A 12728-nucleotide genomic window follows, 5' to 3' on the forward strand; every position below is an offset into this window, starting at 1 on the left:
TTTAACTTTGAAACTGCACAACTGAATGCTCTGAAATCTTGCAAACAATTTAGGGTTATCGTAATCGCCGTAAATCGTTAATAAAAATGTATTCGTTTATCCCCTCCCAAAAAATTGATGACGTCATCTCAAAATTTTGCCAAATAAATCCTCCCTGAAAAATGCAAAATATTATGACTCTATACTTATCAATGCACTCATAATTTTTGGAATTACTCATATGGAGTGACTCAAAAAATGAATGAATGAAGCAATTTAATGAAGGGTCCAGAACAACTCCATTTTCCAGAAAATTTTGAAATACAGTTATTAGTATTAGGTACACTGCATCTATCCACACTGATTTATGTGTCCTTGTAAAAATGTAGATGTCATCAAAAATTGTATAACGAAAAAAAATCAAATCTTATAATTTTTCGAAAAAGCTGAAATTGTTCTGTATTACAGGAGGTAAGTTCTGTTGAAATAACCTTCGACCAATTTTTTTATCCTGTTTCCCCCAAAATAAAAATAGGACTTAACGATACTGTGCATAATTAAATTATTAATTTTACGATGCACAGAATAGGGACAAGCAAAACATTAAAAAGTTTGACATAATGTGAATTGATTTATTTCACCAACCATTAGTATCAAATTTTTATCGGAGTGTGTCCAACACGTTTCGTTAATTTTTGAATAATAATAATGTGAATAGTAATAAAGTACTATTTGTAGTACGTCATTGGATGATTTTGTTGTAATTCAAACTACGCAAAATTAAGTGTGCAACTTTCGACAAAAATATAAATGACATTTTTATCCTAACGTGAAACAAATATGTTTTTCAAATTTCATAGATTCTAACGATTAAAGAAAATGAATGACCCCTGTCCGTTGAAATTCTTCGTTACCATCACTTATTTGGTTAAGTAATACGCTTTTCCATAACTTGTCATTTTTAACTGGATTATTAAAAGGACTACTTTTACTGCTGCCGCACAAAAAAATTAATTAAAATCGATGCATTAATGACTGCCAGTTCATTTGACCTTTCGGCATAAAAATCACATTTAATATAAAAGAAATAAGATTTCACATTTCAAAATAGTAGTCCAAATTTCTGAATGGCTTCATCAAAAATCATTTTTAGGGTCGGAAGAAACACGTACCAGATGAAACATTTCTGTTGATATGATAACATAACTTGACTTTTCATTTTCATAATTGAGTTTAGGTCGTAATGGTAATGGGTATAGCTGAGGTGTGCAGAAGGGAAGAAATTTGTAACATGGCAGTAGACAACATTGAAGACAATGGTTCTGTGATTGTGGTTCGTATACCAAACACTAAAACAATTACGCTCGGGAAGTAAAATTCAACGAACCTTCACGATTATCAATCAAGAAAATGAAAAAAATTCACTTCGTGAAGATATACAGAAAATATGCCCGTCTTCGACCAGAACATGTAAGCTCGTGCCGGTATTTTGGAGGCATGAAAATGGAAGGTGTATTAATCAAGTCGTGGCAAAAAACACAATAAGAAATATTTCTTCTAAGATTGCTACTTTCCTGGAAAAGGAGAATCTTAAGATCTACACTGGTCACGCTTTTAAAAGAACATCCGCCACTCTTCGCAAATATAGGAATTGATGTGTTGGCATTAAAAAGACACGCCGGTTGGCAGAGTTCCAGAGTAGCGGAAAGTTACGTAGAAAAATCAATTGAAAATAAGGTGCAATTTGCAAATAAAATTTTGCATGATGGAAATGTTGATGTTGTTAAGGGAACAGTCCACTGCTGGTCTAACTTTTGTTACTAAAATTTCAGAACGTGTGTGCACGATTTCTTTGAACACTTTTAATGAAGGGTATTTAATGGTAAATGACAAATGACAAAAAAATTATCAATGATGCAAGCAAATCAGTTGAAGTTGAACTTGGAGCTTCCAGAATAACAGTGAATTTTAATAATAATCATGAAGTAATTTTAAGCTAATAAAAGTTCGTTCAGAAATAAGCGTTAGTTCTGTACCTTGTGAATTCCACAGCCTATAGGTGGTAAGTACAACTTATTACTGGGTTCATCGCATCCATGGTAAGTAGTAAAAAAGGATCGAACGTGCAAAAATAACTACTTAATTATTACAATATTGAGTAAAAATGTATGGTTCAGTCACCTGTAAGATGTTCCTGCATATTTAAACAATCCGACGTACATAGGGGCTCTGTATATCAACTTCAAAATATTCATTCAAATTATATGACAGTGTTTACTATCGACTCTTCACTCCCGTCATCTGGGTTGGCGCAAGTGGTTTTAACAAGAGATAATTCGAGATAATTTAATACCAACATTGAACATTGTGTAGATTATTACGTCATCGACGCTAAGTACCATCTGTTCTCAATTCGTCCCAAACACATGATGTATGGAGGATGAAACTACATTTCCGAACTTCTACATTTGTAGCGAGAGACTGGACCGTGGTTAAATATTTTTCGCTTTAACGGCATTTTGAATTATTTCAAAGATTATTATTATTTATCCAGATCATACAGTTTCACTGAAGAGTAGTTGTTTTCGTAAATTTTGTTTTTGAAATGTACGTCAGCTTAGCCATAGAAAATGAAAAAAAATCGGATTTATCGCTGGGAAAAGTATATTGTTTCTTTAATTTATAGTAATAACGCAAGAGTGAGCTCTTGTCACACAGTTGCTTAAATTGTGTCCTTATTTATTTAACACAGATATAACTACTTTTTACGTAACCCTGAAGAGATAATATAGCCAATTGTAGTTTTATTTCACATATCACTCTTTTTCCACTATATTAAATCGTAAACAAAATTAACAATTATTATTATTAAAATATATATTTGCGATTTTTAATTAAATAATTAGATATCTCGATAGCGTGTAATATTAGAAGTCGCACAAATAAAACATCAATACTACTTACAGGAATCGCAACAAAAACACATGAAACGTTTCAATACAGTTACATTAACAAAACGGAAACGTGTGTCCATGAATATCTTACAAATCTTTATTTATGCAATAAATGTTTGAGCTGAAACAAATTGAAATGCATACAGGCGAACTGAATGACTTATATGGTTCACAGAAAGGATTTGTTCGCTCACCGGAAATTTTATAACGTGCCATTAAATTGTCAGGAATCATAAACTTATGTTGAAATGTTTTTTATTCATTTGGTTTTTGTATATTTGTTATTTTTATTTACACTTGTTACACAATAATTTTACACAAGAAAATAATTATAAATTATGGATAATGTAAAACACTTTACTTAAAACATTGACAATTCTCTGCACCATAATTAAATAGCAAAGTTTTATCAGTACTTTCTTTCAGTAAATATCACTCAAAAATATCTGAATAAACTCTTCGCGTTTTACCAGTTTAAAACCATAAAACGGAACAACCTGAAAAGGTAAATTCAGTCTTTCCGTTGTTTAGATGTTAAATATGCAATAAATTTTTAATGGCAACAGCTAACAGTAATTTAACAACAAAATTGTAATTTACGGATACTTATACAATTTTCTATATCTCGAACTTGTTTGTTAGATACTGCAGTTTTCAAACCTTCGAAATCTTTTGTAAAACTTAACCAAATAGAGAGGCAATCTTTATTATTATTATTCATTAAAAAATTACCATTTGTTTTTCATTTACTAAACCTACACATAAATAGCTGACTAAAAATTAAATTAAATTTGTGAGAGTTTCTACGAAGATGTAGAATTTGTTTATTTATTTTTAATAATAATAATAATAATTAATATTATTATAATTAATAATATTATATTAATTGTTCTTTTCTACTGGAAAACTATTCCAGATAGAAATAATATATCACTGAGTCAATGATTGACGGAATGGGTGGTAAAAAGATTAAAATATGTAATAGGAAGAGTAGACTTTTTACGTCCCGAGAGTAAACGAAGGAAGTATTTTAATCGAGTCCGTAGAGTGACTGGCTACTTTCATATTTTCTAACTAAACTACTTGACCCATTGCAGTCAAATTTTATATATGCATTATGAATATCATGTAGATGGTAAAAAGCTAACCAACTTTTGTCCAAACATCTCCACCAACAATGTGATGACATCAGCTGAAAATTGTATATAATAAATGGGTTTTAGATTGATAAACATGGTCTAACTGGCTTATGATTAACTTTAAAAAATTGCAAACTTTTTTTTGATTTTAAAGTTAAATAAAATCTGATTTTTCCTGTAGGTTCTCTCTAAAGTGGGCTAACTTTACTTCGTTTGTCTTTCAAAACTTCTTGTTTGTACTCAAGAATTACATTTCTATTTCTGCATTTCTCTACTTAATTCCGTCACATCTCCGTAAATATATAATAAAATTCTATTTGGCAACTATTACTTTCGACTGTAGATTGTGTGTGCCAATAGATTAAAATAAGGAACTAAATTCAATTTTGCTCGCAAGTTTCTAAATATTTATTATGAAATTTATTGTAAAAAGTGACATCTGATAGTAATGTAATGATTTCTAGTTACACACAAATTTCTATAATACCTTACTTTTATTTTTGTTACTACTATTGACTACACATTTATAGGTAAACATTTTGTACTGTAAATGTAACTAAAATCATATTCTTAGTTCTTTTATTCAATCAAGAGGAAGTATTCAAAATATCTAAACAATGTTAAGGAAATTCTGTTCTGTGACAAGAATTACAACGTATATTTATAAATGTTTACGTTCGGCATCCAATACAATTCTTTGAGTTTAGCTTTTGTGACCTTTAATCACATAGATCGGTTAATAATAATTTAGCTACAAACAAATTATGCCATTTATCGGGTTAATGATTGTCAGAAATAAACACAAGTGTGGTATAAATATAAATACATAAACAAAAATGAAGCTAATATTACTATTAGTATTCTTATTGTTATGAGGAAATATAACCCAACAGCCATACCCCAATTATTGGGTAACAAACTACAGCCTGTTATTGAAAGGTACGTACAAAATAAAATCGGCAATTGGTTTCGAAGTATGGGTGCCAAAAGTTAAAAAAAGTTCAGGTAAAAGTGTTCTCCTTTTAGAGATAAAAAATATTAAAATTTATGTCCAAATTCGTTGTACGCCTCTGATAAAAAGATTATCTTTCGTTTCTATAGCAACATTTAGTCTTGACAAAAGTTTTATTGTTACAGTTGTTAGGATTTACTAAAATAAATTAATTTTACCTATTTATCCTTCAGTAGCGTCTAAAAAGTTTGGATAAGGGTTAATTTTCCCCTTATAATTTTGATAACACAAAATAAGTTTTTCCGACTTCTTAGACTTCGCGAAGAACTGTCCATTTTGTTGTACGTACCTTTCAATAACACCCTGTATAAAAAGGACAAAAAATTAAACTTAACAGTATAAATAGCAAACGAGAAACCTATTTTTCTCCATAAATTTTTTTTACATCCGTGAACTTATATGAAAAAATGTCGACTTTGTGTTCAATGTCGGCATAATTACGAACTGCCTGGTTAACTTAATAGAGGAGGAGACACTTTAAATACATAGATTAGTTATAGGTGCAGCCGCCCTCTCAAAATAATTTTTTTCTGGTTTACTAGTTGGCACCAGGCACCCTTAAAAGAATGCTTTTTCAGGCAGCTCTGGCCGGACAATTGTTTTTAGAATTTACAATTAGAAACAACAGAAAAAAAGGATCCATAATTTTTCCGCTAAGAAGCATAATCAATTTAATTCGATCTTTTTAGCTGTAAATAACTCTTAAGGGAACACACCATCCAATACCAATGCAATGCGGCAGTTGCGAATATATGAAAACTGCAATATTTTTAACTTATTTTTATATTCTATTCCCTTACTGTTATGAATGACAAATCTAAGTGATTTGTATGCAGGTGATAGGTATAATTTTATCCACATGTGCTGCGTTCAACTCCCGCAGGGTGTTGTTGCACTTTTAGGCAGTCATAGTATAATTTTTTTGCAGAAAAATTTTTAATAATAATAAATAAAGTTAAATAACAAGCAACAACTGATAGCAAACATTTCTATTATTTTGTCGATACAAATAAAGAAATAACAAAAACAAATTTACTATGTTTATGCGACATACATATAATAAATTGTTGTTTACGCTTTCAGTATGCAAAACATTTAAAAAAAGACCCTGAAATACAAGTATAGCAACCATTCATTTGCGTAAGTCGATTCCCTTGGAAAAAATGATGATTGTATCCTATTTAATTAGTAATTATTGAGTAATTTGCTAGATCGCTTACGCTAGGGAAGTATTGTAAACGAGTCCGTCGGCCGATTCTCTACTTTTACGTTTTCTCGACCTTTCATGACCCCTAAAGTACGAAGAAATATCTTTCTTTCATTAGATAAATAAATTTAGTAAAATTACTGACTCTCTAATTTTTTATTGATCAAATTAAGAACGAGTCACCCCATTTTTTCGAAAATGCGGAAATACGAACGTATTTATTTAATAAGAATTAGATAAGAATAATAATAATAATCAGAACATGTTGTTCGATTGTCGCTTACTTAATTAATAAGTTTAATCCTCCGTTTTGAGGCGACAAACTCATTCAAATCAAACTAATTTCTACGTGACATTCTTCCGATGTATAAATATAAACTCCTCCAAGTTGTTTTATTTATTGAGCGTAAGCTAAGGCTGTCTAATAATGGAGTCCATCGGGCGATTTGGTATTTTCATATTTTCTCGACGTCTCATGTCCCTGTAGCTAGGGTGAGAGATGCTGAACCTCCCCTACAGAAATTGTTGCTCTCTCCCTAGACTTAGACAAGTTATAATTAACCAAATGTGAATTACAATATCGAAAATCAAAATAAAATGGAATGTTTTATTTAATAAACGTAAATTGGACCAATAAAAAGTCTGGACTATCGGCATTGTGATCCGGTTATTGCAATTCGTAAAAAATATCTTTTAGTTTCTCCGTGTCACTCTCACGTGTACAGGCGTTATCGCTATATAAATCATTTATAGTACTCGTAATTTAAGAATTACGAATACCATCAATGATTTTCAGTTCAGTCTTCGGTAGCACCTCTACTATTACATACGGCAGAAATTAAATTATTTCGTTATTTTATTGATGCAACTACAAATAGAGAAACATGTCATACCATAAGTTTGATGTGAGATTTTCTAAAAAAAAATTTGACATGTATCAGATGAAGGTATAAACACATGAATTCTGATTAACTATTTACCATATTCACAGTAACCGTGTACACAATTTTAAAACAATCGATTTTGTAGTTATTTTTACTTCCCGAGCGTAAGCAAAGGAAGTATTGTAATCGAGTCCGTCGGCCGACTCTCTACTTTTACGTTTTCTCGATCTTTCATGACCCCTAGAAGACGAAGAAATAGGTCTCCCATTTCCGTCTGTCTGTCCGTCTGTCCGTCTGTCCGTCCGTCTGTCCGTCTGTCCGTCTGTTGTCACGGATTTTTATTAGACAGATAATCTCCGAAAGTACTCGACCGATTGTTGTGAAATTTTGTACTTATATTAAGAATATCATGTAGATGGTAAAACGCTAACCAAAATTTGTCGAATCATCCCCACCACTAAAGCGATGACGTCACTTCAAAATTGTACATAGTAAATGGGTTTTCAATTGTATAAAATAACATAGTCCTACACATGTAGTTTACAACTCTGAATCGACTTTTCACCCGAAACGTCCAGATTTTTGGAAAAAAAATCAAAATTATAAAACAACATTTTGAAATTTAATTTTTAATCTGCTAACCAGAATGCTTTGAAATGTTGCAGATGTTTTAAGGCTATAAAGAGCATCATAAATCTTTAGTCAAAAAATATTTGCTTATCCCCTCCAAAAACTTGATGACGTCAGCTCAAAAGTTTGTGGAATAAATCATATCTAAAATGTACAAAATATGATGAGTCTGTACTTGTGATCTATCACTCCATTCATATTTTTTGGATTTGCATATACAGGGTGACTCAAAAAAATTAATGAATGCGTAAATATATTTTATTGATTTAATCAGGAACTACAAAACCGAATGCTCTGAAATCTTGCAGATGTTTTAAGGTCATAAAGAGCATAATAAATGTTTAGTCAAAATATATTTGCTTATCCCCTCCAAAAACTTGATGACGTCAGCTCGAAAGTTTGCCGAATAAATCATATCTAAAATGTACAAAATATGATGAGCCTGTACTTGTCATTTATCACTCCATTCATATTTTTTGGATTTGCATATACAGAGTGACTCAAAAAAATTAATGAATGCGTAAATTTATTTTATTGATTTAATCAGGAACTACAAAACCGAATGCTTTGAAATCTTGCAGATGTTTTAAGGTTATAAAGAGCATAATAAATTTTTAGTCAAAATATATTTCGTTATCTTCTACAAAAAACTGATGACGTCAGCTCAAAAGTTTTCCGAATAAATCGTATCTAAAATGTACAAAATATGATGAGTCTGTACTTGTGATTTATCATTCCATTCATATTTTTGGATTTGCATATGCAGGGTGACTCAAAAAAATTAATGAAGGCGTGAATTTATTTTATCGATTTAATCAGGAATTACAAAACCGAATGCTTTGAAATCTTGGGAATATTTTAAAGTTATTATAAGCATGGTAAACTTTTGTTCAAAATGTATTTGTTCATCCCTCCTAAAAAAATTGATGACGTCACTCTTAAATTTTGCTGAATAAATCCTATCTAAAATGCAAAAAATATGATGAGTTTGTACTTGTGATTTATCATTCCATTCATATTTTTTAGATTTTCTTAAGAGGTGGTTCAAAAAAATTAATGAAGTCAATTTATTTTATTGATTAAATTAAAGGCAACACTTATTATTAGTATTACACCCCAACCAACCCAATTTGGTAGACACAAAATTTGTTAAAGGAAAAACTCGGTTGAAACATAAGGGTAGCACGCTTATTTACATCGACTTTAACATTACAGACCTGCATTTGTTTTGTGCGTTCACTTGATTCCGCGAATGTGAAATAGACATGTTTATAATCAACCAATTGTGAATTTCACCGTCAAGAATTAAAATAAAACCCAATGTTTTATATAATAAGCGGAAGTCGAAGCAATAAAACCGACGGTCGTTTTGTTTACAGTTTCTGTGTTTGGCTCTCACGTATGCTGTTACGCCTGTCATCTTAAATTAAGAATGTTTATACATACACGATTTTCAGTTGCCTCTGATACGTAGGTATACGTGAGTAAATTGTTTCGTTATTTTATTGATTATTACAAATCAATATTCAAACGACCCAATTCATTTTCCCGAAAATTTGAGAATATAATAATTTTATTCTTAGTATTACACTACATCTATCCCAACTGATATACGTGTCCTTGCAAAAATGTTGATGACGTCATCGCAATTTTTTTTTAAATTCCCACTACAAAAATGTAATGAGAAAAAAAACACAATAGGCATGCAGTCGTCAAGTTTCCGACAGCGAGGGAAGTACTGTCTAAACTCTTTAGACCAATTTTTTTCTGAAAGTCAACGTCCCTATGGTTAAAAGCGGAAGTGAATTAATAATTAATCACAGATATGGAAGCATATTATTTTGCACATTGTAGATAGCAGTTATTTTTTAGTTTTTCATGGGGATCATCAGATAAATTTTGGTTAGCATTTAACTATCAACATCTCTTAAAACCTTTTTTATAAAATTTCAAAACAATCAGTTCAATAGTTTGTGTTGATGTATATATACAACAATATATTCAATAAAATCACCAACAAACAACAAGTGGCAAACACATGGAAACGAAACAGGTGTAACCTACTTTTCATGCATGTGGTAACTTGGAGAAAAAAATGAATTTAATCATTCGTCAAAATGCCCTATTAGAATACTTTTCTCCCTTGTGCTTGAGAAGTAAAAATTAACAAAACGAGATATTTTGTAGATTCAATTATAAATTCATTACTAATAAATATTTCGCGCTAAAAATGCTTCCCTATATGTAATATAATATTTACAAACAAGATAGTCCCTCATACGTCGTACAATTCATTTTTTCCAATCTTGGATTTGTGTATGCTAAAATTTTCGAGTTTTGGCACAGAAATCGAAAACTTCAGGATTCACACAAATTACCCGTATTTCTCAAACGGGCAAAAACCTCTTTTTTGCAATTTTTAATTTCATCGTTCTTCTCAATCTGTATTACATTATTTAAAAATTGTATGGTACAGATATGTAATCGTAGTAAGTTTTCAATTAATTTTGTCGTTTACTTAAAAATCACACGATATAGATTATATTACAAGTACGTACACATGACACGTATAATTTGTTGCTCATACCACAATCTTTGCATAAATCTCTTCGAAATTATCTCACCGCAAGATTCATGACGTTCTTAGAATGTTTATGTTTAAATTTTTCAAATAGCTTTCCAATTTCTAGTTTGTCTACATAACTGAATTATCTTGGAACTGCAGGTAGTCATGACTAATCGTTGCGTTTATAATTACATGTACAAATGCTCGCATAAATACGTAATATGCATGTCCCATATAAAAAAAAAACATTATACATATATATAACTACAGAACTAATTGATAAATATAGATTGTATAAAAAAAAATGAGCAAATATGAATGAAATTGTTCTTACAGGTTTAGGTTTGCAATCATTTATTAAGCAAATACTTTTTACGTAGCTGAGGCGTTGCGTTCTGGAATCTTTAGTGATGTTTACACGTTTAGTATAAACAAATAGTTGTATATTTAATCCGTAAGATGCATGTCATGTTTTAAAGTATTCTGGCACTGAAATGTTCCCAGGGTCCAGTGTAATGTATAAAAGAATTAATGATATTATAAACAAAATTATTAAAAACAAAGGAAAATACCTACCCAAAAGAAATTATAACACAGGCCTACTAAAACGGAGTGTTCAAAAACATGAACTGAATGCCGAGGGCGATGATTCGAAAATTCTGAACACTGTAACAATTAACATATTTGAACACACGGTACACCTCACTTTCACGGAATTAGGCTCCCAACAGTGGCTATACGAACAGAAAAAAATTGCGTGCACCAATTTTTACTTCATATTTGTTTTTTGTCGTTACACCGTACTTGAACGGTCGTACTGTGTGCTTGCTAGGTTGTCTTCTTGTTATTCTTGTTGATAAATAGATGAAGATAAAGATAGCATGATGACATAAACAAGCTGCAAACCTCCGCCACTTACATACTGTAAAAGTACGGCATGTACTACATTTATTTCACTTTTAACCTATAGGTGGCAGTAAAGATTACATACTTTTAAAATAACCTTATTCTTCCACTCAGTTAATGCTAATGAATTTATTATATAAAAAAGTAAAATTAATTCAATGCAAGTTAAAATGTAATTTAAATTAGCATTTAAACATAGCGAGTTCGATGTCTTGGAAATATAGAAAACTATCATGATCGTGATCATGGTTCGGACTGTGTAGTTAACAGTGTACCGTTGACTTTCCGCGGCGCCAGCGGTCTCGAGGCAACTAGAGATATGTATTACTGGTCATGGCAGTTGATCTGTAAAGAGAAATTAATATAACTGAAGATATATGGATTGGTAGAGGCGCAGAACATCCGTGGCTCCCTCGGAGTCCTGACATGATCCCGCTGGACTATTTTTTTATGGGGCTTCGTAAAGGCAAACGTTTATGAGACCCCTATCGAAAACTTAAATGACATGAAAACATTGAAAACCCGAATAAGGCATGCGTGTAACACCGTAACCCCTGATATTTTGAGACGTGTTCGGAGATCTTTCTTGAACATTTATTGCATTAGTTTTGTTATTCTATTATTGTTTTTCTGTATTTTTACTTCCCGAGCGTAAGCAAAGGAAGTATTGTAATCGAGTCCATCGGCCGACTCTCTACTTTTACGTTTTCTCGATCTTTCATGACCCCTAGAAGACGAAGAAATAGGTCTCCCATTTCCGTCTGTCTGTCCGTCTGTCCGTCTGTCCGTCTGTCCGTCTGTCCGTCTGTCCGTCCGTCTGTCCGTCTGTCCGTCTGTCCGTCTGTCCGTCTGTTGTCACGGATTTTTATTAGACAGATAATCTCCGAAAGTACTCGACCGATTGTTGTGAAATTTTGTACTTATATTAAGAATATCATGTAGATGGTAAAACGCTAACCAAAATTTGTCGAATCATCCCCACCACTAAAGCGATGACGTCACTTCAAAATTGTACATAGTAAATGGGTTTTCAATTGTATAAAATAACATAGTCCTACACATGTAGTTTACAACTCTGAATCGACTTTTCACCCGAAACGTCCAGATTTTTGGAAAAAAAATCAAAATTATAAAACAACATTTTGAAATTTAATTTTTAATCTGCTAACCAGAATGCTTTGAAATGTTGCAGATGTTTTAAGGCTATAAAGAGCATCATAAATCTTTAGTCAAAAAATATTTGCTTATCCCCTCCAAAAACTTGATGACGTCAGCTCAAAAGTTTGTGGAATAAATCATATCCAAAATGTACAAAATATGATGAGTCTGTACTTGTGAACTATCACTCCATTCATATTTTTTGGATTTGCATATACAGGGTGACTCAAAAAAATTAATGAATGCGTAAATATATTTTATTGATTTAATCAGGAACTACAAAACCGAATGCT

General features: G+C 31.3%; 1 protein-coding gene across 3 annotated transcripts in view; it reads right to left on the reverse strand.

The window, feature by feature from the left end:
* LOC135135643 (uncharacterized protein) overlaps positions 1-11247 on the reverse strand; it is a 39606-nt gene extending 28359 nt beyond the window's left edge. For 2 of the 3 annotated variants that reach the window (XM_064064748.1, XM_064064747.1), the window contains exon 1: positions 2161-2244. In XM_064064748.1, the coding sequence (XP_063920818.1) occupies positions 2161-2179 (19 nt within the window). In that variant the 5' untranslated portion in view covers positions 2180-2244. Of the gene's footprint in view, positions 1-2160; positions 2245-10947 lie in introns of those variants that run through there. The other variant, XM_064064749.1, reaches the window with a different exon arrangement.
* Positions 11248-12728: the final 1481 nt, after the last annotated feature.

Source organism: Zophobas morio, unplaced genomic scaffold, assembly GCF_036711695.1.
Source record: "Zophobas morio isolate AGI-343-1 ecotype UQ-CSIRO unplaced genomic scaffold, CSIRO_AGI_Zmor_V1 ptg000024l, whole genome shotgun sequence".
In the NCBI taxonomy this organism is placed as follows: Eukaryota; Metazoa; Arthropoda; class Insecta; order Coleoptera; family Tenebrionidae; genus Zophobas; species Zophobas morio.